Source organism: Seriola dumerili, unplaced genomic scaffold (genome assembly GCF_002260705.1).
Source record: "Seriola dumerili isolate Sdu_G_001 unplaced genomic scaffold, Sdu_1.0 BDQW01000052.1, whole genome shotgun sequence".
NCBI lineage: Eukaryota > Metazoa > Chordata > Actinopteri > Carangiformes > Carangidae > Seriola > Seriola dumerili.
The window spans coordinates 13,912,688-13,939,981 of record NW_019174307.1 but is presented as its reverse complement, the minus strand read 5'-3'; the positions used below and the strand labels follow the sequence as shown (position 1 = coordinate 13,939,981).

The following is a 27,294-nucleotide window of genomic DNA, read 5'->3' as shown; positions in this document are numbered from 1 at the left end:
TCAAACATGATACATGTCGACTGAAAAGGTGACACCTGCTGTTGCCAAACAATTACTAGTATAAAATAAGTTAGGAAAAAAGCTCCGCCATTTTAACAAGACAAATCCTCAACAGAGTCGATGCTCTTGTATTTTAGGCTGGCCACATTTTTAACTCCCCCAACTCTATATAAATTGTGTGTAGTTTGAATCAGGAAAACTCACTAAATGATCAGGACATTTGTCACAAGCAAATATGTGTAATTAAAGCAAGAATAACAGGACATAAAAGGCAAAAATTTATTCAGTCTTTTAACAGACAGCGAGAGACAGCTCAATTATTTCTAAAATCAGTTTGTGAAAGAAACATCTCTTTATGTGCACACATTGCATTTACTCAGTAGGAGGGGGATTTGAAGTAGAACAAGAGTGTCCTGGATACAAGTGGAAGAAAAGATCAATAAAACATCAGTAATGACACAGTTGTGTTGATTACTAGTCAGAAATTCACATTAAAAACGAGACACGTTTCCCTTTTTAAAGTTGGCAGCCTTAGAAAAGACAGTGGACAACAAATAGCCTGCAAATACACATGCAGTGATGTCACCAGACCAGCCCCGAGTCCAAACCTTGACTCATGGACTATGTGAAACTAGCAGATCAATACGAAAGGAGGGAGTCTAGTCAAATCATTTAAAAGTTAGCACACCAAAGGACAAAGACCCACTGGAAACACCCAAAGGACAGTCTCACTCCTATGATTGCCCCAAACTTCAAGTATTCCCTCCAACGTCTGCAACACTTCAAGTATTCCTGCCGAGGACTCCAAACCTTCAATTTATTACCACTTCTTAGGTTTACAACATAAGCTATGATATAAGTGCACTCGAAATTCATCTATACATAGAAAAATAATGATAACAATAGGTTGCAGTAATAGTTTTAACAATCACTTTACATTTCATTTTATACACAACCGTGATGTTATATCACTTTATACCGTGGCATCACATTCCCCGCCCCCTGAGTGTAATGTTCAAGTTTAACCTTCTGTAGCTATGGAAACGCAAACAGTAACAGCAACCTTGGTTTGGTTATTTAAATAACATTAGCAATCACTGACAACGGCAATGATTAGAATCAGAGTAATTATGCCTTTCCACAGACCGTTGTGCTTGTGTGTGACAGATGCATTATGTACAAGCTGCTGATCGATCATGTGCCTCTTGTTTCCGTTCTGTTCGCTGGTGTCAGACACTGACAGCCTTCATCCTGCAAAATTAACATTTTTGTGTTAAGAAACAGACAAGGTGCTTTAAAGAAAATCAATGCAGATATTGAAGACATGTGATCACATTGCACTGTAGTGTATTGACAGTTCCTTCAGCAAGAGGTTTATTGAGTGAAAGTAAAAATACGTGCTCGTGCCCTCCTTTCACAACTTTACACAGCACCACAAGGGGATGGGATGTGCAAACTAAACAGTTGAGTGTAGCTCGGGCTTGTAAGGTATCACTTTCACCTACCCCAGTTTCGCTAGCCGAACAGACCCTCCAGCCTCCTCAGGAACCAGCAACAATGCAGCTCCGGCATTTGTACAACTTGGGGTCATGGGTGCGGATGTGGTTCCGTACATTCCTTAGTCGAAAGAACGTCTTGCTGCAGAGCTACAGAAGTGCAGAGTGGGTAAGCCGGAGAGTTAACAGCGTGGAACTGACCAGAGAACGACAAGACGGAAGCTTTGACCTGCACTGATGATACAGCTGTGATGCCATAGTGTCTAGATCAGAAGTTGTAACCAGGTGCTGAGTGTAAAGATTCTGCAGTGTGTCCCACTCTGTGGATTTTAGCAGTTTCCCAATAAAAAGTGACTTAAATGAGTGAAACATAACAACCACACATTAACCATCTTTACCTTATATTACAATATAATAATAAATATATTTTGTGCCGTTTGTCTGTTCGTCATCGTGTATTTATGATATACAAGGTCCAGTTACTGTCTCAAGTCACACTGCTCACAATTAGTTATTTCTTTGTGAGCTCTTTAACACCAGAGAAGATAAATAAACCATTAAGGTGTAGTAAGACCCATCGTCAGTCACAGGAATTTGAGTTCCCCACATGGGACCATGCAGCACTAATGAAATAGCATGACAGTTAGCTACCAGTCCATCCATATAACTCTGTGTGTGCAGCTCAAACTCAGTGTGAACACACACTGGACCAGAACTAAAAGACGACAATGCATAAGTCTTTCTCCCTGGTCTGGAGTAAACGAACACCAGGTGTGAAAGCACCCTTCGATATTTCACTCAAATTGGCTGGTATAATGTTGAGTGGGAATAATACATTTGCATGCTTTTGGTGTTCCATGTTATGGTTGTCAATCCAATGTCTCAACTCCACTTGAGAGCTCTATTCTAGGTTGTTTATGAAAGCGGGTGCTTACCGGACAGGGCCAGTGCTTGCCCTCGATGTGCCTGAGGCGATGCATGATTAGAGCATCACAGTCCTTGTAGGTGGCTGCGCACTGCAGACAGGCATGGGACGCCTTTGGGACTTTAGGGGCTTGACTACGAGGCCCTCGGAGCCGTTTTAGCCGTGCCCGTCGTACGGCATCCAGCACGACACAGTTCCTGCTGCTCAGAGCGAGAACTTTACCTTGTTGCTGGAGAGAAGACAGCGGGGAAAAGAGGATTATGGATGAGTTGACTCAATTTTTGGAGATACAAAAAAATGTACCGCAATTATAGATTCTGTGTTCTCATTTATACTATAACACCAGGGGTGTTACTATGAAGAAGACCTGTACAGGTAGGTGACATTAGTGATTTTCTACATTGTTGTGTTTTCATTGCCCTTTCAAGGTCCCTAAAGAACTCACAGTCATCATCATACATCGCTCCCTTCCCTATTATCTACCTTTGGCATGGTCCGTGTGGTCCTGGACCCAGCAGATTTGGCCAGATGAAGAGTGTTGTTTTGGGAGTTTCCCCTGGGTCTCTGAACCCTGTTTTGGCTCACTTTCCTCTCCTCCCTCTCCCTCTTCACCACAGGCAGGGTGGTGGGTGGCACTCTGGCCCTCAGTGCTCTGTGGGGGGGCTCTTCAGCTCCAAATTTCTCCCCAACTTGTGACACAGAGCGTGTTAAGCAGATATCCACGCTCTCCTCCTCTTTCTTCAGTCCTGCCATGGGCCCCCCCGCTGGCCGACAGAAGCTGAACAGAAAGCCTGAATCCAGTAATTTGATGGGGGGCTTGCTCTGGCGTTTGCCCAGGTCCGGTGAGGGAGGATCGGGGAAAGGTCCAACAACTGGCACCGGGTCTGCTGGCTCCTCTTTAATGACTTTGTACAGAGGGTGGTTGTAGATAGAGGGTGGAGGTCCATGATCTGGTAACTGGAGCCCACCAGCTTCATTATCCTTCACTCTCAGTCTAGTATCCATGACCCCCCTCATCCCCTGGTTCCCCACTTTCCTCCCTTCCTCCCTCGGCTTACCTTTGGTCTTCTTAACCTCTCTTGCGGAGCCCCGCTTCAGCTTGGCCTTTGTTGCTGGTCGGCTGCTGTTATAACGCAGCGTTTTGACTGTTTCTACAGGGACCTTATTTCTGGCCTGTGTCCTCTGTGAGGGTGGGGATCTGTGAGAAAGACCTGAGATAGAGCATTCGATTGGTTCTGATTTGATCCTGACTGTGTTTCTCACAAGAGGTTTTTTGGTGCTCCGTTGCAGAGGCTGCTGGGCAGGAAGGTGGGCACCGTCACCCTTCCTCACTGATCGTCTGAGTTCTCTCCCCCCGAAGGAAGGCCTGGATGCAGGTTGGAACATGTCTGGCAACACACCTTTACTCCGCATGCTCCTGTCGCTTGGAGGGATATGTCGCACGGCGGTCTTTGGCCTCTTTGCAGTAATCTGTTCCGGCATCACTGTGCCCACAGGCTTGGCCTTCACTGACTTGTTGAGGAGGCGGGTGTTAACGGGGTTACAGAGGGGAAGCGACAGTGTCATATCCCCATACGGTAGAACAGGGGAGGTGGAGCGGGGTTTCCGCCGCTTCGTCAGTGAATAGTTGTTGGCCTTCAGCTTCCTCAGTCGTTTCTTTTGTCTCCAGCCAATTAGATCTTCTGGTCTGGGGAGGAGAGCAGTCCTCTGTAGCCCCAGAACATTCATTAACTTGTACTTCTCCTGTGCTCTCGCATAATCCTCTTCATCTTCTCCGACCTCCTCTACTTCCTGCTTCACCCTAACAGGGCTGCACGTCGCGCTGGGCCTTGATCTGGAGGTGCAAGAGAGGCGGGTGATGGAGTGAGGCTTTCTGTTTCGTCGCGGGCTCTCTGGTACGGGCAGAAATCTCTGAACCTCCTTGGCAGCACCAGGAGTTGAGCGGAGAAGACGGGTGTTTGATGGAGGTATGGGTGAGTAATTCTGTGACTGAAGGTTGGCTATGGTGTGTCGAGGTATAGTAACTTTCTTGGAAGAGGGAGATTTGAAGTCCATGAGCTTCATCCTGTGCGAGGGACTCAGAGGGAGGCCGTTATGACCTTGGAGTTTTGCCATTCGGCGCAAATTGCGCCTGGGACTCCCTTCTAAAGAATCATCTGATGTGTCCAGCATTAGACTGTAGCTGTCGTTCATGTTGTCCTCTAGTCCTAAAACTTTTTTCCTTTTGTTTTCCCTTTGCTGGTGATGACGCTCATGGCATGCACCAGAACAGGTTGAGGTAAAGCCTTTGCCAGGATGGAGCTGCTGTTCCTGCTCCTTCATGAGAGCAGAGCAGGCTTCCACCGCCGGCCACATGCCCAGGTGGCGGGCCATGGCGATGACTTCAGGTAGGTCCTCCTGGCGAACACACAGAGTGGAGGAGTAGGAGAAATCCAGCAGCGAAAGAAGGCTGTCCTCACTGAAACCTGAGGGGGGAAAAGGAGGCTTTAATTAGATGAGCTGAACCCCGGTCAATCAGTGAGTGAGATGAGGGAGATGAAAGCAACTCGGTGCAAAGAGGATCAGAGAGAAGCAGCAAGAGTGGCAGCAAAGTGTAAACATGACAGTGGAGACTAAGAGACAATATAACAACTGCTTTAATCAGGGACACTTCTGCTGCTACATCAAAGACATAAGTAAATGAGAAAACAGACTATGGCTGTGTCCCAATTCAGGGTCTGGCGCCTCCAACTACAGATTTCTAGACCAAATACGCCACAATTCGAACCCGTTACAAAAGGTCTCTTAAAATGGGGCTGAGAAATGCACCCTCCTTTGGCTTGAACTTGGCTTAAGTTTCCTAAACATCGTTTCATGGATAATGAAATGAACCTGAACTTGGAAAGTCACAAATGATCATGTGACTGTGTATTTACAGGATTTTTGCATTCAGTGGCTCACCAGTCACTGTTAAGTGTATAGATGTATGTCTATTTTAATAATCTATTAATTGTTTCAATCATTTTTTTGAGCAAAAACACTAAAAACTTGCAGATTTCCTATTCATCTTTGCATTTTACACTGTTGTTCTGATAAAGTAAGATATGCAAATATATTCACTGGGCTCTGGGAAATTATAACGGACATTTAGCATTTTACAGAGAAAAACTGTATAATTTGGAGGCTAATCAATAATAACAAAAAATAAAGACTGGGTTATGTTAGAAAAGAACTCGTCTGTACGACGTATTGTCCGATTGTGTCAGAACACAAGTGTGTTTAAAGCAGATCTGAATGGCTACACTTGAATGTGAAGTCAGAGAGAGATGCAACATTGTTCGAATATAGTGATAATGGTGCATATTTCTAGTCGACAGTCTCTCCAGGAGGGTGTTCATTGTGTGGTACTTGTTTGTACACACAAAAATTGACAGAATTAGAGTTGTGAAGTGGGAGGAACTATTTTGGGGTGCCACTGATTCTAGAAGTAATAGTTGCGTTCATTTTTCCTGTAAACAATGTTACGTGACTGACAGTTGGAGCATTTTTGCAGTTTAGATTGATGTGAAGTGCTCCCGTTTCAATCATCAGTGCAAACGGTTAATGACTGCGTTACAAATCAATCAGGTTCCATGTTAAAAATCAAAGGTACAAGCTTGTGTACATAAAATATTCAGGGGTGAAGTTAACTACCAGTTCTAAGGTATTTTTTGGCAAGAAACATCCCATTACCGAGCATAAAATTCTGTCAAGTAATCCCCTGGTGGCGATCTCTAAAGATTATAGTGTTGAGAAAACTGAAATACAATCTGCACCTTAAATCAGTTCACTTTTAAACTCTCAGTTTTTTGATCCAATTCAGAAGCTATGGCACCCAATTTTGTCCGCTTCAATTCACACCTCTGACTGGCCTCTTCAGCAACAGCAACAATGGGTACTGTAGTATTAATAGTACCATACCAAAAATGTCAGACAAAACATGATTCATCATAAACAAATCTGAAATAATGAAAACTGGTGTTTCTGTGTTGAGTAACATTAAGGATATCATTTACAAAAAAGACTGAAATGAAAATACAGAATGGAGAGAACCACTCCTGGAACCAGCATCACCAGAAAGATCTGTGGGAGGGAGGGGGGTTTCAAAGCTGTTCAACAATCCAACAAGCACTTCTAATACATTTAAGTAAAATGTTACAACTCTAACACTAGTGCCATTAACCTTCTTTCAGTTTAGTATTTGGTGGTACTTTGATAAACATTTCCTTGAATTTTGATTGGAAATTGACTTAGAAGTTAAACAGGAAAATTCTAATGCCCAAATGCATTGTTTGTTGCCTGTGGGTCAAGACTGACTCATCTGAAGAGAAGGCACAGGCTCAGTCTGGCCTTTAGATCCAGATCCAGCCCCTTAAACTGAGCACAGCTCAGTGACGTTTTCTATTGTCAGTTTAGCCTCTAGGTAACTGCTCTTACCGGTGAGATCTATGTCTGCTTTCATGCTCGAGTCCATCTCTGTGAAGATTTCCTGGAAGTGATCGCTGACGGCCGCCAGAACAGCTCTGTGGGCTGAATACGATCGGCCGTTTGTCCGCAGGGTGATGTCACAGAACAGCCCCGCCTCCCGCTGACTCCTCAGCTTGCTCAGCATGTCAGCGCTGTGTGATGCCATCGTCTTTGTGACACATCCTCTGCCACCCAGTTTCTGACAGAAGAAGATAGAAGTTCATCATTATAATAATATAACATGCTACAAAGCACTTGTGGGAGACGAATGTGAGAGCAAAATTAAGTGAGACTGAGCATGAGAAAGTGTGAATTTAAAATGTGTAGGATGCAGAAAAACGAGGAACTGATTAAAAAAAAAAAAACTTGTGCCGTTACTTGTCAGATCAGCCTCTGTGACTCTGACCTTCCCTTACCTGAGTTTTGTTGGTGCGCTGGCTCTGACACTCTGGACAGCCCAGGACAAAATCTCTGATCTGGAAGTACATCCCTGTTAAGAAAATAGTTATGCAAAGATAAGAGTATGAGGCAAAAAAGATAGGTGGGGATTTTCTAGTACAACTTCAAAAGACAATAATCTTAAAGGCTCGATACTCCTCTGACACTTGTAGAGCTGACTTTTGATCTTGATGAAAGACACAGGATGAAATGTATTGTCTCACACACACAGCCAGGGCCATAATAAACAACCATCTTTAATGTCTGAGTATGTTTCTTGATCTTTGACTGATTCAATCAGGAGTGTGTGGTTGCTTCAACAATAAGAAATGAATAAACTCTAGTTAGATATAGATAAGATAACCAGTAAGGAGAAGCTGGTTTACAGAGGAGGGAAACACGTGCTGTCCTGTGAAGTCAGATGTAAGGCAGACAGTGATGTTCATACCCTCCCACCAGTAGTTTTCAGCCACGCATTTGTAGGTCTCCTCCAGGGAGAGGTGGCGCTGACCATGCCGTCGTAGGTGAAAGGTGGAGATGGCCTCATGTCTCCGGTCCTCATCCAAAACCTCCCGGTAGTTGATGAAGCCCCTCTCTAGCTTCTTGCGGTACAGCAGCCCGTCTATCACCTCAAAGTTGGGCGACCAGCGTGCAGGGAGTGCACGCCCTTGTGAGTTCCCGACTGACTCCATATCCCCGGGTCTGTCTCTGTCTCCATCCGACCAGGGTTTGGACGGACAAAACGTCCCAGGGTTCGCGTAGGGAGTGTTAGTGTGGGTGCAATCGCCGGCCATTTTAACCGGTTTTATATTCAGATGTAAGAATGCAACTTTATCCAGTCTGGAAAGCCTCTTCCTCTGAGAAGTAGTTAAAAACACTCCCTCTTTTGCTCGGCCGGGTCGCCCCTTGTACGTCACGGCGGGGAGCTACGGGCCAAACTTCACTCACAGTCCCGAGACAAAGTACACGTGGATGCTGTGACAGCAAACAACAGACCCCCAAACCAAACAATGAGCCCCTACAAACACTCTTCGACACCCTGCTAGTAGCCGGGCTCCGTAGCCCTCCCCTCGTTGGTGTCAGTTAGCTAAAATTAACCGTAACGTCTCTCATTATGGCTTACAAAGGACTGTTTTTCCTCAACTGGCGCTTAGGAAGAAAGTCACTATCATATGGGGGTCAGCAGCATTTCATTGGAGGGTCCTGCTTTGTACCCTAGCTGTCAATGCGGGCATCACTTCTCGCTACCAAAACATAACTGACTAACATCCCTAAAATTTTGCCACAGTTGCACTTTATGTTTGGGAAACGTTCGGTCATATTTTTGTACAATTTAGTGGTTTCTAACGTTACGCAACGTCAACAGAAATGTTTGACTGTCCATCCAAGTGTAGATAATAAATTCAGCCAGGAGAGTAACGCGCCAACAACGCCGAGCCAAGTGATGTAAAGTCACCGGTTTCACAGCGACCACGCACACAGGCTTCACAGCCAACCTCTCACCAGCAGCCCGTCTTCCATCCACTTCAGCGGTCGGGAGTGGCCTCCGGGGCTGGATGACGGCGGGCAGCCTCACCTCCGGCGTTAACTTGAGATTTCTTTTCGCCAACTCGAGTCGGAAGCAACATGATGACGCAGCTATCAGCTCAGCATCGCCACTTCAACGACCTAAAAGCGAGGTTGTCTCCGCGGTCTACCCGAAATGTTGTAAATCACCGCCGGGTCCTTTCAAAAGCGAGCCAACAAGCTCCGATCAGAAACCCGACATGATTCATACCGCTCCCCTTACCGCAAAGCCTGTCCGGTGATCAAAGAATCCGATTTTTCAAACTCGTAACCTTCTGTTTGTTGCTAATCAGCAGCCTAACCGAGCCAGCTCCTCCCCGCCTTCAGACAAAAGCCATTAGCAGAAGCTTTAAAGAGCTTCGGCCAGACGAGACGCGATTGGCCGATGGAGCTGCCACTCATTTAGTTTTCGGCCCCTCGCTTTCAAGGTAGGTTGCTTGCTCACGATGCCAGTATACTAGTGTTTGCTTCACTTGCACAGTCCAGTTAAACATGATACACCCAGTGGAGTGTCTCCACATTCACATTGAGGACGCAGTGTAAGCAAAGATTGCCCAATTTTTGTCCCATCCTCTGTAAATAAGATGACATTATTTAGTCAGAATGAATTAGAATTAAATTATTTTAAGATGTTAGCTGTCTCTGTCATCTCAATGTCAGCCACAAATACTCCAATAATGTTAATTCTGCAAAATTTCAAGATTATAATATATAATACACAATATGCAAACAGCCAAATTTTGACCCTATAAAATGAAAACATCTGTATCAAATGAATACATCACCCATCACCCAATTATAGGTTCATGGCTAAATTTTAAAATAAAATGATCATAAATGTTGCTGCTGAACAGTAACTTTCTCTGATCAAAGCAGTGGCAATTTCCTTAAGATATACGATACAAATAGTAAGACACTGGGAATGGTGTACAGTAACAAAGCAAAGGTGTTCAAAAACTTCCATTTCACTCAGTCAATCTTTTTTATACTTTTTTTCAAATACAAATGAGGAGGTGTAGAGTCTGACTTTACACAACAGTGAAGCCAATATTCAAACAAAACAAGATAATGACTGTGGTGGTACTTCACTGCATCAGCTCACTATTTCTGTTTTGTATCAACCACTAAGTTTGTCAAGAAACCAAACATTATGCATTTCAGTCACTTGTACGTTTAAAAGACAGCAAGCTCCACTGTAATGATGGAGAGCATATACATTTAACCACAACCTACACAGTTTACACTACTGAATACACACCCAACATATCCTTTTTCATCTTTTCCATAATTGCCTGTGCATTTTAGGCAGGTGAAGACATCAGGAATTACCAGGGTAATGTTAAAGTAAGTAGAAATGCTTGCAAACACGTTGCACTGATTCTCTAATCTGTACAGCCAATCTGTGTGCATTGAGAGGTTTGCATGGTGAAAGTGAGCCAAAGCAATCATAAAATAGTGTAATACACTCAGAGCTACCACTGAGGACACTGTGGTCATGTCATTCACATTTATGGGTTTATCAACCTTGGAGTAGTTTATATTCTTCAAAAAAGAATGTATAGTGGCAAGAAAAAGTATGTGAACCCTTTGGAATGACCCGGTTTTCTGCATCGATTGCTCATAAAATGTGTTCTGATCTCCATCTAAGTCACAAATGTAGACAAATACAATACTCTTGCAGTAGCTGCTGATTAGACCTGCACAATGTTCAGTGGGAATTTTTGACCCTTCTTCCTACAGATCCGCTTCAGCTCAGACATTTTCTTAGGATGTCTGGTGTGAACGTTTCTCTTTGGGTCATTCCACAGCATCTCTAGTGGATTAAGGTCCAGGCTCTGACTGGAGCAGGTGGATTTTCTTAGTTTGAAGTCATTCTGTAGTAGATTTACTTTGATGTTTATCATCATTGTCCTGCTGCATCACTCAGCTTCTACTGAGCTTCATCAGGTGGCCAGTCACCCTGACGTTATCCTGTAAGATTCCTTGATAAACTTTGGAATTAATTTTCTCCTCAGTGATGGCGAGCTGTCCAGGCCCAGAGGCAGCAAATCAGCCCCAAATCATGATGCTCCCTCCACCGCACTTCACCTTTGGGATTATTTCTTCATGTTGGTATTCAGTGCCCTTTACTCCATACATATAGTGCTGCATGTTCTTCCCAAACAATTCAACCTTAGATTCATCAGTCCATAACACATTTTCACAGTAGTGTTGTGGAGAGTCAAGCTGCACTTTGGCAAACCTTGGGGGCACAGTGATGTTTTTTTGTTTGCAACCATGCACCATGATTTTTATATGGTCGATTCATGAATAGAGATGTTAACCAGCTCTAATGTTTCCTTTAAGCCTTTAGCTGTTACACTGAGGTTCTTTGTTTCATTACTGATAATTCTGCGTTGTGCTTTTGGAGTCATCTCAGCTGGGTGCCCACTTCTAGGAGAGTAGCCACAGAACTAAATCATTTCAATATATAGACAGTTTGCCTGACTGTGCACTGATGTATATCCTTTAAGCTTTATGCAAATCAACAACCCTTGATCCAAAGTTTTTTGAGATCTATATTTTGCAAGGTTATGGTTCAGATCACATCTTGTGAACAGCAAATTCAAAATGTGTGTGTGTGTGTTTTTTTTAAGTCGAAGTAGTTGCAACCCACATCTTCAATCTGGTTTCATTGACTCGACTCCAGGTTTACTAACTCCTCAGTCACAAAGCTTTTGTTGACATCATTAGCTGAGGGGATCACATACTTTTTCTAGCCTACACTGAACATTTGGATTATTTTTTTAATCTGGACAAGAACAATGTGATTTGTGTTTTATTAGTTAATATAGATTGTTTGTTCATAATTGGAACTTGGATGGAGATCTGACCATATTTTAAGACATATTTATACAGAGGTAATTCCAAAAGCTTCACTTAATTTTCTTGCCACTCAACATCTGCTGAGTAATTTACTGTATTTTTTAAGACTCAGTTTAAATTCAACCTCTTCTGGGACAATAAAGAAATAAAGGATTCCTTATTTCTCTTTTCAGTTTTTTTTCCTGGCAGTGTGGAGAACATTTAGACCTTCATATAATTAATTAAAATCTATAGAAATTATAAAGGGCTGCCTGAATAAATCAATATGAAAAATCCAAATAATACATGACAAATGGCTGTGCATACACATCTACTCAGCAAACATAGCAGCATAAATGCTATTTCAGCAGGGTCCTCACTATAACTGTAAAGATGAAATGAGAGTTTGTATCAGCCTGTGAATGATCATTGTCCTAATTGAAATGAATGCTTTACGTAACCTTCAGCTGCTTGTTATTAAGAAAGCATGAATCATCCCAGTTATTCAACACAAACCACTTTAACATGTACTGTATATGAATCGTCCTTTATTAGACAGTAAGAAAATGACTCTTAGATGCTTTACACGCAGGCATCACGCACATTAAACACAAAGCACTAATCCTCAAAGGGTATGTTTTCTTTTTCTTCAGGTTTGTTGTTTCACAATAACATGTTCTTAATAAGAAGTAAGACAATTTTCCTTTTTATAACAGCACCTAAATGTCAAACACATCAAATTATAATACAGTTGATATATATAATATAAAACCCACATGACTAAAAAAAGAATTATCTCCAGGGCACCTACTGCAATGCAGTTTGTTTGTTTTATAACAGAATACATGACGTGAGGTTCAAGCTTCATCTAGTTAAATCAAGCACAGACGTATCAAAGCCAAACACACGGCTATGCACTCTGGAATTAAATCCATTGGGAGCCTCAGTGGTTTTGTCCTGAAGCTTCTCTGTTTTCTGATGTAGCACCACACTGTTCTGAGTAAACACTAGTCCTGGCTGACACCGGTCTTTGCGGGGGGATCACTGGTCTTGGGCCGTTTTGATTCTGGAGGCTGGCACACTGGATCAGTGGGAGGAGAAGGACGTTCTGGAGAAATACAAGTGAAAAGCTCAGTGACAGAAAGGCTACACAGGACTACACAGGACTACACAGGACAAGCAAGCAAAAAAAGTCAATATGCAGAGAGAAATACACTGACTGGTTACCATACAAGCAATTTGATTAAAAAGGTAAAGACAGGGCACCGTGGTATTCCAAATGTTTTAATGTCAAGTTGTTTGTTTCATTAAATTTACAGACTAATTCCACTTTATTACAACTATTGGGTCTTATTTTGACAGTTTTGGTCATTCTTCATATAGTGACTGCACAAAAGTGAGCAACCAGACGTTATACAGGCCTCAAACAAACCAACTTGTAATCCAAATGTATTTCAAAAAGAAAAACAAAAGCAAACTTTAAAAAAAATTTTTTTATTGTGTTGTGTTTCTTGCCCCGTCGCACTGCATTCTGGCGATATGGCTGGGCTATAGAAAGTACACGTACAGCAGACATCATTTAAGTGTTGGATGTTGAAGTTCTGTGAATGCACACTGATGACAACTAGGGATGCACAGATCTGATCTGCAGCATCCGTACTGGACCAATTATGATCTGATTAAATGGATCGGGACATGTCGTGACTGATACACAGTCGATATCATAAAAATTTTTTAATTTCATACTATCAGTTTCATTCACTCCTGATGGGCCACTGGCACATTTTTTAGTGCCACAGCAATACCTGGCCTCATGTTTACTCGCATAACAACAATCCAAGTGAGTTCCACGCTGTGAGGTAAACAGGTTTTAAAGTTTGGAAAAAGAGAGCACCGTTATCTCAGTGATAATCTGTATTGTCAGATACCCAGTGATGATGCATCCAAATCAATACCAGGAGAGATAAAGCTGGATCGATGCATCCCTGATCACAATAGAAAGCACACTGTCAACAAGGATGGATGATTTTTCCATCTGTATCAAATGTGCTTTTAAATCATCAAACTTCTCTTGTGATTTTTACAACATCAAAGCTGCCCTCACTAACCATGTTTGGCCTTTTCAGTGGAGGACGGAGTCCTGAAGAGTGAACCAGCAGCTGCAGATCTGGATGCAACGGGAGTCAAAGATACTCTCCTGAAAACAAACAGAAAAGTAATGACTGGTAAAGAGAGCAATGGAAAAACAAACAAACAAAAATTCTTAGAATAAAATGTTCTCTTCTATAGTGAACAAAGCTAATCGCTGTTCCACTGCATTCATCCTCTTTTTTGTTCTTCTGATTCAGTTGCTGCCTACTAGTAAAAGTAGTCAAGCCTAGTCAAGGAGAACGCTCCAACTTAGAAGATACAAGGGCGAATACAAATGCATGTGCTGACCTGCCATTGTTCTACCAACAGTCTGGCAGAGAGATTATTATTTTATAGTCAGTGGGGGGTCAAACGAATCCCTCAGACCAGACAGGGCTTTGTTCCAACTGTTAGTACTCAGCACACCAGACCACCACACCAAACGAAAACACCACAAGCCCATCACAGCCACTTATATTTCTACTGCATTTTTTAGATGAATGTTTAAAATCCCCCGAATATTTTACACATTTTAAAGCGCACAGTGCTTTCTTGCTCTTAGTACTTATTTCTGTGAGCTGCATCTGTAGAGACAATCAGCTTAGTTTTTTTTTTTTTTTAAATCATCTGGGCGGTGGATGTGTAGTTAGTTCCTCAGTCTGCAGTCAAAACTCTTGAAAAGTTCAAGTATTTTCCATAAATTACCATACGTAGCCGTCTATGAGGCAGCACCTGCATTCTTCATCTATAGGACATCTAAATAGAACTTTCAATACCATTGGTGATTTATAAAGTTTAGGATAATCTCACTGCAACAGAAATTATATTAATTCTGCTGCATGATTACCAAGTGAAACTTCACAGCATTCCCATATCGTTTCGGGGCTGGCTTCACTATATGGGCTTCTTGTCTTGTTTGTGATCTGTTTGGCTACTGCTGGCTGCACGACATCTTGTATCTCGGGGATAATAAAGATATTTCAACTTTCAACCTTCAATTCAGGATTGAAGTTTAAATTCTTTTAATTATGTTTGAGGTGTTACAGAATGTAGCTCCACCGTATATCAGTGAGTTAAAGACTCATGGTGACCAAGCTTTTGCTGTCCTGGCCAAACCTTTGACTCCCTCTGGGGTAAGAGCACTTTGTAACCTTAGCTTTAAACTGTGCTATATTAATAAATCACATGAAATCACAAGAGTGATTTTTGCAGTGTCGACCACTTCTTTACAAACATCCACAGGGTTGAAAAATACATCCACACACACACACACACACACTAATGTCTCAAACATGAGGATTTGTGATTTTTCTCAATAATTGTAAATGAAATATTTTTGCGTTTTGAAAAAAAAAAAACAAGCAGTTCGACGATGCTACCAGGGGGATCTAGGAAATTGTGGTGGGTATTTTTCACCATTTGCTGAAAATTGTAGGTTCAATGATTAAATCAATAACGTGATAATCATGAGCTGCAGCTGCAACACACACACACACACACACACACACACACACACACACACACACACACACACACACACACACACCCTCATATGACGAGAAAAACATACATTTAAATAATAAAAATGTACCTGTGCTCATAAGTTTCAGTGGTTTAAGTCAATTCCCTGGTTGCCTTTCACTCACTCTCACAGAATCAAACATGACAGCCCCCTGTTATATTTACCTTGGGGTAGGCCCCTTTGGGGTGGTTGTCCCCTTAGGAGTAGTGGGCCCAGCAGTATTAGCACTGTTGAGGACTTTAGGGGTGGAGGGAGTGAGGGGGGTGATGCGTAGCTGGGATTTGGAGGAGCTGGTGGGGGTGAGGGGGGCAATCTGTGGTTGGGGAGTTGATGGAGCGCTTGTGCTTCCACATGTTGGGGTCTGAGGTGCTGAGGGAGCGGTGGTTTTGGTGGAAGTGGGCTTCCCCCAACCCTCTAGGGTGTTGAGGGTGATCCTACGGGGCTGAGATTTAGACTTGGCAGTGGGGGTGTTCTTCTTCTCCTCTGGGGGGGTGACAGAGGGGGCATCTTTGCCGAGGCTGGTTTGGGATGTGAGAGTCGGGGCTGAGCTTGATGGCTGGGACACAGGGGACGATGTCCTGCCCGCTGATGATTTCTTGCCCTTTTTCTCAACACCACTGTTTGGGACAAAGACCTCCAATGTGGGGGGCTCCTTCAGTGGAGTGCCCAGCTCTCCAGGAGAGAAGGACAGGAAGGAACAGTAACCGTCTGTGGAGGACACCGCCAGGAAGGAACCATCACGAGACCTAAACAGGATATTATAGAAACACGTCAGTGGAATTGTACACGAATGAGACACACATTCTTCTGACATTGGTAAGAATGTAAACCTTCAACTGAATTGGCATAATGCACTTTCCAGAAATAACAAATGCAGGTAACATTTATTTTGTTGCAAATAGGCCTAGGTTATTCAAAATAGGTGTTAAACTGTGCAAGAACTCAACTACAAATGAAGCCAATAGAGGAAAGTCTTAGCTTACCATGTAAGATCACTGAGTGTGTGGTAGTGAATGTTTGACACCAGGCCGAAAGGAAGGGTCTGCTGAGTGTCATACAAGAAGATGGAGTCCTCTGATGCCACTGCAAACACCATACGGTACGGCAACTGGAATACGTTGGGAAGAGCTTGGACGGAGCCATCTGTGGAACAGAAATGTAGCAGAATGAAGAAAACGTGCAGGAAAACAGGAGATAATGAGTACGGACAATCCAAAACGACTTTATTAGTTTTGTCTGTTAACCAGTGAGATGTATGTCCTTGCCTTCTCCTTTCTTGGTTCTCAATTCAAAGTAGACAGGGCAGCAACGCACAGCCAGCGTGGCTTTAGTTGGACATGGCAAGTGGGCGATAGGCCTAAAAAGACAGATATTTGTACATGAATTACCAGCATTAATGTAGCCAACACTGACTCTGAATAGCACAGAAAAGTTACCTCTTGAGGCCCTTCCTGGAAAAGATGTAGGTGGTATTTATGACATTTTCTCCAATCTCCACACATCCAGCTAAGGTTAAAAGAGGTGACAACAGAAGAGGAATATTACAACACTAAGTTTCACCAGATAAATGTCAGGTAAATGCCACAATGCTCTTTAATGTACCTGGGGCAAGCAGGAAAGACCCATCCGGTGTGAATGAAAGACGTCGGAAGAACGACCTCATACTGTCATCGTGGAAGATTCTATACTGCTTGACCTGCAAAGATACAGAGAAGTGTGAGGCTGAGGGCACGTATATAACATGTCTCACTGATTTGGCGGCAGAGCAGGACTTCTCAGAAGATATTAGGGAGTTCAAACATATTCATAATTTTAAGACCAAATATAGGGAACCCTAAGACCAATATCTGGGAGCATTATAAACATTTTTAGTCAACAGGTGGTCAACGCAGAAGCATGAGTGAGAATGGAGAGTTGAGCTCATGGAGAAGAATCTCAAAAGGGTACATGCAAAACGTCAGAATAAATATATTAGAGTTTGGTGTACATGCAGGTCGGCTGAGGGATTTTGAGGCTCTGATTTCACTGAAGAGAAATATGTTTAATTCTGAAAACAACAAAAAACATCCATTGAAATAAAGGTGTTACATTGAATATATTAGTTACATTCTCATTTGAGCATGATCAAAAGCAAATTTATACTGACCTCTCCCTCTGCCAGTGGTAGAGAACTCATTTTACTGATACAGAAAGCCTTCTTCTTGGTGTGAGTGCTGTACACACGCATTACCCTGAAGGGAAGGAAAAACAAAAACATCTTGAGCATTGAGCTGCTGAAACTCCACTGTCAGTGACTGGTGACTGGCTAAGCAACATCATATACAACCATGTAATGAATGACAGGCCAAGACCAGTCTGAAACAGGAAGAGTGTGTTGTTGTACCTGTCACAGCTGAGAGTGGCAACATATTGCCCCAGAGGATCCCAGGTCACCCCCTGCACGTAGCTCTTATGGTCATTCAAGATACACAACTTCTGTCCTACAACACAAAAACAGTTGCAACCAACATAATAAATACAAAACAAAAATAAGACATATCCTCACGTTTTACAATATGCTATGAAGCATGCTTTGCATCACTGAAGTGCTTAACCAAACAGATGAAACAAAACAAATCTATGCAACACACACACACACACACACACACACACACAGTATCCATGACCACAAGCAAACCTTTGTTGATGTCCCACATAATAGCAGTATTGTCGACAGACCCAGACACCATGAAGTTTCCATCCCGTGTCCAGGAGATGTCATACACATCTTCTATGTGTCCCCTGAAGACAGATCAAATAAGAAATCTCTTTGTATAACCACACTATTACTACAAATTTTGAAAAGCAAAGCAATGGTTGTACTTAAACTCTGTGTCTCAGATTAGGCATTCTAATTTTGCTACTGAGCTGGAGCATTTTTATACAATTACAAGTGGAAAATCATAAAATGATTTATCAACCATATTTACAGTAGTACAAACCACATGCAGCTGTAAAAACACATCGGATAGCAAACTGCAAGACACACAGAACAAGTAGAGTTCCATATGCAGATTAATATAAAGTAGCATAATTAGTATAGCTACAGAATAATAAGTATAAGCCTCTGGTGTCTTTCCCTTTTCTGTCACATCTGTCTTATTTCTATTATCTGGTTTTATGCTGTTGGATACATGTGCAAGTAAAAAACTAAACTAACTGCATACAGTATTATTCATGACAAAGTAATGGTTCTCTTCCAAGTCTAAAACTGACATATACCATATGACAAATTATCAGTTCAAATGCAAACTGAAAATCAAATTTGGGCGGGGCAGACACCAGTGTAACAATATAATATAAACAGTGATTTATAATATTACAGGGAACTGTGAAATATCATTGAGAGGGGAGGATTTGATCCTGTCTGGACAACTGTGAGGTGAACTGCAGTATTACCCAGTTTTCTTACAAATGAACCCACCAGGAATGTGCACTTGCCTTATTGATTGCCTATGCGGTGTACTGCCAGCCAACATTTCATTCCTTTTCAGCAAAGGCTGAGCCAAGTATATCTGTTTAGATGGGACCCTACACTGTGCCATCAATGCGGTCACATCAAAATCTCGATCTATTGTCAGTCTGAACACAGCCTGAGAGTCTTTAGAATCAAAGGAAAGGAGGTAAAAATTGTCATGAAAACTTTCTAACTTGATGGGATCAAAGCTGCATACCTAAGTGTCTTGACCACAGACCAGCTCTCCTTGTTGAGCTGAGCATCTTCATCCTCCTGAAACACAGGTGCTTGCTCAGGCTCCTTCGAGTCATTGAGCTTCCACAGCAGAATTGCTGCATCTGTATCAAATAAAAGCCATAAGATTACTAAAGGTACCTGTTCTTTTTTGAGAATAACATCCTTTTAAGTAGTAACCCTTAAAATTTTACTTAGCATCTGTGTAATATGCGAGACATACCATCTCCTCCTGAGGCAAGCAGCTCTCCATTAGGGCTAAAGCGCACGACATTGACAGCCTTGGTGTGTCTAGCCAGATTAGACAGAAAATCCACCGCTGCCTTTCCATCTGCACCCACGTCTACCCTCCACAGCTGCATCAACATCAGGGCAACAAAGGTCATTAAACACTCTCTATAAGTGGGTTTGACCACATTTTTACATATTTGCTCTGTCTCTCTACGACCAAACTCCATCACTGCCTAAAAAAGTAAATATGAAAATTACAATAGCTCCTTTAGTTGATTCAATTGAGTTTTAAACCCATTTTTCTACTTTGTATCATATTCCACAGGTTCTAGAGTAAGTCAGTTCATTCAGTAGGTTCTGTAGATGCCCAGTGGAACAAGACAACAAAATATGTTTCCATAAAAAATGTACTTTTGAATACATAAGTATTTTTAAAATCAAGTCCTCCAATATTTTAACTCAAGTAAAAAAATTGACTGAACAACTTTCACTTGTATTGGAGTCATATTTGACCAGGAGTATCTGTACTTTGACTCAAGTACTGCAGTTGTGTACTTTGTCCACCTCTGCCCGCAAAAAGATGCATCATTCATTCCTCTCTTTCCACTCACCCTGACGGTGGTGTCTACTCCAGCCGTGGCCAGTCGATGAATGCGTCCATCAGAGCTGTGCTGAAAGTCCAGACTGTACACTGGCTCCTTATTGTGCCATGCAATCTCACACGTTACCACCTTCATTTCTGTATATCCAACACCGAAGTCAGGAGGGAAAAAACAGGTCAATTTTGTACGTTACAGTTTTAAATGCACTGACACTGGAAGGACAACAGTTGGTTATTTTTACATGCTAGCAAATGTAGAGGCTGTATTACGTACAGCGTATGATAATACATTGATTTAAACAGCTAAACTAGCCAAACAGTCACTGGAAACGAAGGCTACACCGAGCTAACGCAGTTAGCAACAAACCTAGCGGGTTTAAGTGAGTATGTTGGATGATTTGGGGCTAACGCTACGCACAAGTAAATACATACATTACTGTTAGCTGAAAAGTATGTTAGTTACGAATATACACGAGTTCTGTCTGTTTATTCTTTGGACTGAAGTTATCTCAAAGTAAGTCTTTTAGTGTTTTACCTCCTCTGTTGTCCACTCCAGTTGAAGACTTAAGTTATTTCCCGCGTACTGTTCGTTCAAAACTTCCGGTTGACTGGGCTGCAGTGATTGGACAAACATGCGGAAAGGGCGGTGCGCCTCAAAGCCTGAAGCTGTACACCAGACGAGGATCAGCTCTGTTTTGAATGGTTCCAAAAGGTTTCTTAAGCATCAAAACACTTCAGTGTGTTTTCTATTATTCTGTATTAAAGACTTAAAGCACATTTCTCCCAGTTTTCCTTTTTAGAGAGGTTTATAGGTGCTAACGAAAAAATGAACTATAAAGCTCTATTAAACTAAGCTATTGGGGTTAGAGGCCTCGAAGCTTCAATGATCAGTTTTTGACAAGATGTATTAGTATTGTAGAGCTTTTCATTGTTCTTGTATGAAGTATATCCTATTGGTAGCTATGTAATAACCCTTTTTCTTTTTTTTACAGGCAAGGACTGAAACACACAAAAAATACAATGTATGAGCTGACTTCTCCACCTATCTTCTGTGTTAGAGATGGTACCAAGGAGCCAGCAGATTGTTCAAGTGCAAGTTTTAAATAATTTGATTTTAACATTTATTCATGAAAGCCAAAAAAATAAAAAAAATCCAGACAATAGACCGACAATAGTGTTTTCCTGCTCAAACTGTACAGCTTTGTGAATTTTCTCATCTCAGTGAATAAGATTTCCCTCTCTTTTCTTTGATTCTTCATAATTTAGACCAAATCAGAAATAATAAAAGTAGCAACACAGCAGAGATTAACAATGTATCCTAGAAACAAGCTGCTTGGCAAATTGCCACAGAAACGTGGATATTCAGATGAACCTGCATCGCTAAGACTGATCATGGTTAAAACTAGATGGTGCAATCGATGTGAAGTACATTTTAAAGACTGGTCTTGACAAAAACCGATTCAGCAGTTGGGTGTAGATGTAGTGTGTAGTGTGGAGAGCTGCATGGTCATGGCAAAGACAGCTCACCATCCTTTCAGCCCAGAGAGGAAGAACTATTTGCCTGCACAGAAACCATACAGATTCAGAGCCTATTAGGCATTACTCAAGCAAGCACACCCTGTTCAAGGACTTAGTGGGAAGTTTGTGATAACTCTTTCAGTTACGTTTCAGTTTGTATCACTCAGAAACATACTGAAGGGCTCATTGCCAGCCCTATCTTATGTATTCAGAAATGTTGACAAGGATACCAGAGCTACTGTGCCACAGAGCATTTTATCACAGGGCAAAGACAGGGAATACAAAAACATATCTGACAAAGAATATATACAAAACATGATTTAATAGAAACCTAAGAGAAATCAATCAGCTCTCATTGTGCAACAGAATCAGATGCAAAGCCACGATCTTTTCAAAACAACTGCAACAGGATTTTTTTCATTTTGTTAGGACATTAACACAAGGACATATAGTAACTTTACTATACTGCAATGGATAGATCAATGAGATCTCATATTTCGCTGATGATTTTTTTTACCCAAAAACCTAACATCAAACTATGCAGTTCAAAGCATTTTGTATTTACTGTACATCAATATAAAAACCTGTCATGTACATATCCTCTAATAAATATGAACTAATTTCCCACACTCACATGAGTTTATATTAAATATTTACAGGTATAGTGCAATACTTCTGTTCAAGAGTTGATGATTTTTTAATTACTTTCATGCTTCATCCCCCTGCCCATCAGCTTCGACATACTCCACAGTAGAGAGAACCTGTTCTAGGATCTCATCGACTACATTACACTCATAATTCACTTGGCCCAGGTCCAGAGCAGGCACGTAGGTGATAAGAAGGCGACCAATGTTCTGTCGAAGCTCAATCAAACTGAGAATAAGGGAGAGAAAAACAGAGAGGAAAACTCAGATTTACATTGTTGTTGTGCTGTGTTGCCATAAAGGTCTTTGTAAGAGTGATACTTCATCATGATGACACTGTGATTATTCATACAACATGTAAGGAGAGTGATTTTCCAACAATCTAACCTTCTGAATGTATCTGAGCTTGACTCTGCACCAGATGCTGCTGTCCCCTCTGCCTCCTCTGGGTCTGTTTGTACAGAAGAGTCAGATGTTGTTTGTGCAGCTGTGCCTCCTTCTTGCGCATCTTCCCTCTGCTGCTCCAGGCTCAACCTGAGCTCTTCACACTGGGCTGCAAGGTTCGCCTTTTCCTCTGTCAGACTGTCCAACTGATGGCGTAGCACACAGTGAACCCCAAGAGGAAAGAAAATGATACATCATGAAATTCAACATGGATGATACATGATGAATTATACATAATATACAAACATACGAACTCAGAGTGCACTGACATTAGGCTTGTTTGGAATTATTGTTTGAGAATTATTGTGGGGTACACAAGTATTCATAATTGTAAACAGTGTTTGAAGCAGACTTAGACGCATGTGTGACAAAAAGCCCTTTTACTAGCTTTTCTGAGCTCTCAAGTGCATCACATGGTCTTCCAATCTCCAAATTCCTCACTTGCATCACATGATGACAACAAGCTTTTTGTCTTAAAACACTACACACATGCTCACGTGTACATTGAAAGACTTTATGGTACACTGACCTGTGAGCGCAGTTCATCGTTCTCCTTGTTTCTTTGATCCACTTCCCGGATCAAACAGTCAACTTGCAGCGCAATATCATCAAGGTCGTTTTCCAAACCATGACCATTACAGTGCTTGGTCTCAGCAGCTGCCAGTAAAGCATCTTTGTCCTTAATCAATTCATCGACTTTCTGTTTGGCCTTCTCAAACAGACTTTTGTAGTCATGCCCCCCCTGTGTTTCCTCCGTCTCCTCCATCTGGTTGGCCTGGTGAGAGCACTCCTTCTTTACATTAATCTGAGACAGTCTGCTTTGCATGTCTTGCAGCTGACAGGTGAGTTTATCGACCTGCTCTTTAAACTGGTCTCTCTCCTGAGCTGTTGCCTGCATGAGCTCCAGGAGCTGGTCTTGCTGTTCCTGTACCTCAGTAATACTTGGGTGGTGATGTGGAGAGTATTGTCTATCAGAGGCATCTACTCGGGACGGTCCTGCAGCTTCGTCACTTTCCAGATGACGTGTCACTTCCTTCTGCAAGGTGCCATTTTGAGTGTCTCCCTCGCTCTCCTGCTTAATTACTCTTTGCTTGACGTCGCAGACACCAATGTCTGCATGTGAACTCTGTTCGTTACCATTCGTGTTAGACGTGCTCTGCTCTGTACTCTCCCTCCCTTCTGTTTCATTTTGGCTCTCCTCTTCCTCCTTCACTTTGGGTACTTCCGTTTGGGTGGTGGTGTTGGTCATCTCTGGAGGAGGTGCTGGGGATGGACTGGTTCCCACAGCTGCTGACCCTGTATTGCTTGGTCCTGCTGTGGCGACGTCCATTGCAGCATCACTTGTCTCTTTCTCTTTCTTCACTTTAGTCACATCAAAGCTTGGCTTTTTTGGCTTGGGCGTACTGGCATTCTCCAAGATGACAATGTCATCATCAGTATCATCGTCATCACCATCAACTACAGGCACTGGTTGACGCGATGGGGAGCGAAGCGGGCTCACATCCACTGATGAGGGTGCATCTGAGACGTGCCTGCGGAAGCCGTTTACTCGAGGTCTTTTGGGCGTTCTTTGTGGGGTAGCAGGCTGTGTCCTTTTCCCCCTGCAGCGTACACAACACACAGTTCATATACTTCCTAAATTAAGTGAAATTGATATATTCAAGGTCACAAACAACACAAAAATCATACCTCACGGGGCCAGCTGCCAGAGAGCATACATTAGAAATAACTGGAAGACCATTGCTACTGGAGGGGCTGCAAGCTACGGAGAAAGAAAACGGACACATTTTCATACACATAACAAGAATGTTATTTCTCACTGTCACTCATGAACAAACAGCAATTTTACTTACCAGCTTGTGAAATGGCGGAGGACCTCAGTGGAGAGGATTCAGCCCTTGCAGCACCCCCTTGTCGGGACTCAGTGTTTAACCTACTCCTTGGGGTAGTGGGAGTGGCGGGGGAGTGGACAGTGGCGGGAGAGTGGACGCGGACAGTCTACCAACAAGAATAACAACAAAAAGAAAACAGAGATACAGATACGTTTTTTTTTAAATTATTTTCATTTGTTCATATTCCTAAACCATATCCACTTTCTGCATTAATTAAAACTATGAGACTGGAAACATAATCTTCATCCTAAATCAAAATGAAACAACTCTATCATCATCACCCCCTGCCCCTTAAGTGTCAAATGGAAAGCGCACTGTTTGATGCAGCTGCCGTTTCAGGTCTTCCTGATTCCGTTTAAGAAGCTCATTTTGCCTGGCAAGATTTGCCAGACGCTGCTCTTCCTGACGCCTTCGATCCTCCTCATCCTAGGTGAAAAAATTCCCAAAAGCACTATTAATGATGTTTTCACTTCCATTCAATCAGAATTCAATACTACAAGTAAAAGAACTGTTTAATCCAAACAGAAATCAGGTGCTCCATACGGAGGAACTAACAATAGCAGGGAGGAAAAATGTCAGATGGTTTTTAACAGACAATGTGTCCTTACTTTTTCTTTTTTCTTCTTTTGCTGTTTTTTATCCTCCTTCTCTCTGTTAAATGTAAATCACAGAGGTAAGGATCCACAACAAGGAGCCAGCTGACACGTGAGGTCTAATTTTGGCAGCTTGATATATTATACAATTATTATTGAGTCTAAATATTGAATTACATTTTTGGGCAAAAGGTGTGGCCGTATGTTTTAATGGAAATTTGTGACTCACTGTTGTTTATAGGTCTTGCAGTATGAAGGTCGTTCATCGTCGGAGTCCTCGGGCTCCTCCTCTACTTGGCAGCTCCTGGGACAGCAAATTAGAGAGAGATGGAAAACATCAGCAAAGCAGTATAAGCAGTGATTTGAATATGATGGTGGCCAAGCAGGTGGAGTTCACTCAGGTAGAACAGTTAAACAAGAGCAGAAAACTGGAGCCTTAAAGATGAAGGAGACACACCATTTCAGCTCTATTACAACGACGCTACAATTCCAGATAACATCTAGTTTCATATCCTGATGTGGTTTTTGTATTCTGAAACCCATCCTATACTTAAATGTAGCATCATTTGCAAAAAAATTGCAGGGAATTAAAAGTTTTGTTTTCATATAGTTAAAACCTCCAAAGCATTTATAGTTTTTTCATATTCTTAGAAAACTCAGAGCCGAAACAGTCTAGACCTACAAAGCAAGTTCTCCACTGTTGGATTCACGTTTGTGTAATAATTGTGATTCAACAATTTATATACTGTATCTGTTTATGTTTACTAGTGTGTTAGTAGCTCTAAAAAGATACTTAAAAATCAAAAAGCAATGTATAAAATAAAGTTTTACAAACAGATGAGCTCTCTTAAATGATGCTACAATTATTTTTTTATTTCTAGAAATAATACTCCAGAGTCAAGCTGATCCTTAAATTCTTGAAATGAATAGAACATCCTTTCCAGTTTACATTTGTTATTTCATACAGATTATGATTACTGCCAGAGTTTCCCTTATAAAGTTCTGGTTACCTAACTGAGATCAGGGTTCATCCGACAGAACCATTTATTTGGCAGCTTTCTGCAGTCGATCCCATCGGGGAGTTTACGCCAGCGCAAACAGTCATCACATTGCACCCAGTTTTGATCTGGTCGCTTCCTGAGGACATAGACAGAGACATGTATCAGAGCATGTGGGGAGCTAGCATGGATAGACAAATATGCATGTAGAATACAGATTGTGGGTTCAGTTCAAAGGTACTAACATGGCATCTTCCACTGGTGTGGTGGTGTTTGGATTGTCTTTGCTCCACCTGTAGCGGATTTCTTTCCAGTACTCCTCCAGTTTGATCCCCAAACTGTTCATGTTTTCCTGTAGCAAAATTAGGCACTTTACACCTCTAATAAACAAATAAATAAACCCCAAGAATATGATCAAGATTATATAAGAACTGAATGCAGAATTGATGTTATTACCTGTACTTATCTGTCTCATTAAAGCTCTGTTTGTTTGGGTAGGATCCAAAAAGTCACATTCTATTATCCCAATGACCCCAACCCCTTGGAAGTTGGCCTGTAGAAGGCAAAGATTCATAAGAGACAAAACACAGATGATAACATTTAGAGCCCCTTGAAAATGTGTAATCGACAGACACACTGACGGTCACAGCAGAAACTCACCTTAAGCTGGCAGCCACACGTTCGTAGGCTTTGATGAGCCGATTCTTGTGATACATCATAATGCCATAGTGATCTTTGCTTTTTGTGTTATACACCGAAAAATGATAGGAACGCGTTTTGGTCTAAAAATAATCTTTAAGGAAAATCCAAGAGCCGAGATACATGTAAACACTTTGGGAGCACACCCATTTGTCCCAACACATTTATATATTGCTCAACACAATCAGAAACCTAAGGAGGCACAGCTCTAAAGAACCTGTGATGAAAGGATACCAGGAAAATGGGTTTGTAGTGTCCTTTCTGACGAGAGCCAGACTCTTAGCGCATGAGCTGCGATTTCACTTTTTTGACCACGTATGATGATCTGCATTCCGCGGCTTCAGGTACAGAACACTGCCAATATGCCTACACCCATCAAAAACACAATTATTCGTTTATTTACAAAAACAAAGGAAAAGTGGTAAAGCCGGAGGGTCAAGAGATTCATTTTTATGATATTTTTTTCTATTGGACACACACAATTCAAGAGATTATATACAAATCAAGATGTGTGTGACACTATTCACAGACAACCCCG

At 41.9% G+C, this 27,294-nt stretch overlaps 3 protein-coding genes across 3 annotated transcripts in view; all 3 read right to left on the bottom strand.

Moving 5' to 3' along the window:
* Positions 1-282: 282 nt before the first annotated feature.
* Positions 283-9,210, bottom strand: LOC111218741. Its single transcript, XM_022741181.1, has 7 exons — positions 7,793-9,210; positions 7,323-7,396; positions 6,877-7,105; positions 2,905-4,886; positions 2,432-2,650; positions 1,506-1,646; positions 283-1,251 (listed from the first exon to the last, which is right to left on the bottom strand). Exons 1-6 carry the CDS (start codon positions 8,136-8,138, stop codon positions 1,542-1,544), a joined length of 2,955 nt encoding a protein of 984 aa, XP_022596902.1. The 5' UTR covers positions 8,139-9,210; the 3' UTR covers positions 283-1,251; positions 1,506-1,541.
* A 3,091-nt stretch (positions 9,211-12,301) lies between these two features.
* Positions 12,302-20,546, bottom strand: chaf1b (chromatin assembly factor 1 subunit B). The gene is made up of 14 exons (XM_022740739.1): positions 20,504-20,546; positions 19,979-20,106; positions 19,360-19,492; positions 19,120-19,240; positions 18,084-18,187; positions 17,790-17,886; positions 17,553-17,637; positions 17,009-17,102; positions 16,843-16,912; positions 16,672-16,763; positions 16,390-16,549; positions 15,571-16,152; positions 13,863-13,951; positions 12,302-12,862 (listed from the first exon to the last, which is right to left on the bottom strand). The coding sequence occupies exons 2-14, from the start codon at positions 20,102-20,104 to the stop codon at positions 12,762-12,764; spliced, it is 1,854 nt and encodes a 617-aa protein (XP_022596460.1). The 5' UTR covers positions 20,105-20,106; positions 20,504-20,546; the 3' UTR covers positions 12,302-12,761.
* A 1,189-nt stretch (positions 20,547-21,735) lies between these two features.
* morc3 (MORC family CW-type zinc finger 3) overlaps positions 21,736-27,294 on the bottom strand; it is a 10,172-nt gene continuing 4,613 nt past the window's right edge. The window contains exons 12-19 of the mRNA XM_022740659.1: positions 25,289-25,363; positions 25,075-25,117; positions 24,782-24,892; positions 24,428-24,572; positions 24,264-24,336; positions 23,104-24,175; positions 22,518-22,720; positions 21,736-22,359 (exon numbers count right to left, since the gene is read on the bottom strand). Coding sequence (XP_022596380.1) covers positions 22,194-22,359; positions 22,518-22,720; positions 23,104-24,175; positions 24,264-24,336; positions 24,428-24,572; positions 24,782-24,892; positions 25,075-25,117; positions 25,289-25,363 — 1,888 coding nt within the window. The 3' untranslated portion in view covers positions 21,736-22,193. The remainder of the gene's footprint in view (positions 22,360-22,517; positions 22,721-23,103; positions 24,176-24,263; positions 24,337-24,427; positions 24,573-24,781; positions 24,893-25,074; positions 25,118-25,288; positions 25,364-27,294) is intronic.

Bases quoted from the DNA above. Each gene is read 5' to 3' on its own strand.
- LOC111218741 (XM_022741181.1), bottom strand. From the start codon at position 8,138: ATGGCCGGCGATTGCACCCACACTAACACTCCCTACGCGAACCCTGGG. The intron at 7,106-7,322 runs GTAAGGGAAGGT...TTCTTCTGTCAG, and splicing joins AGCGCACCAACAAAACTCAG to AAACTGGGTGGCAGAGGATG. The intron at 1,647-2,431 runs GTAAGCACCCGC...GCACTTCTGTAG, and splicing joins GCAAGCACTGGCCCTGTCCG to CTCTGCAGCAAGACGTTCTT.
- chaf1b (XM_022740739.1), bottom strand. From the start codon at position 20,104: ATGAAGGTGGTAACGTGTGAGATTGCATGGCACAATAAGGAGCCAGTG. The intron at 16,550-16,671 runs GCAAGGACATAC...TCTGTTCCACAG, and splicing joins GAGAACCAAGAAAGGAGAAG to ATGGCTCCGTCCAAGCTCTT. The intron at 12,863-13,862 runs GTTAGTGAGGGC...GTATTTCTCCAG, and splicing joins CACTGAAAAGGCCAAACATG to AACGTCCTTCTCCTCCCACT.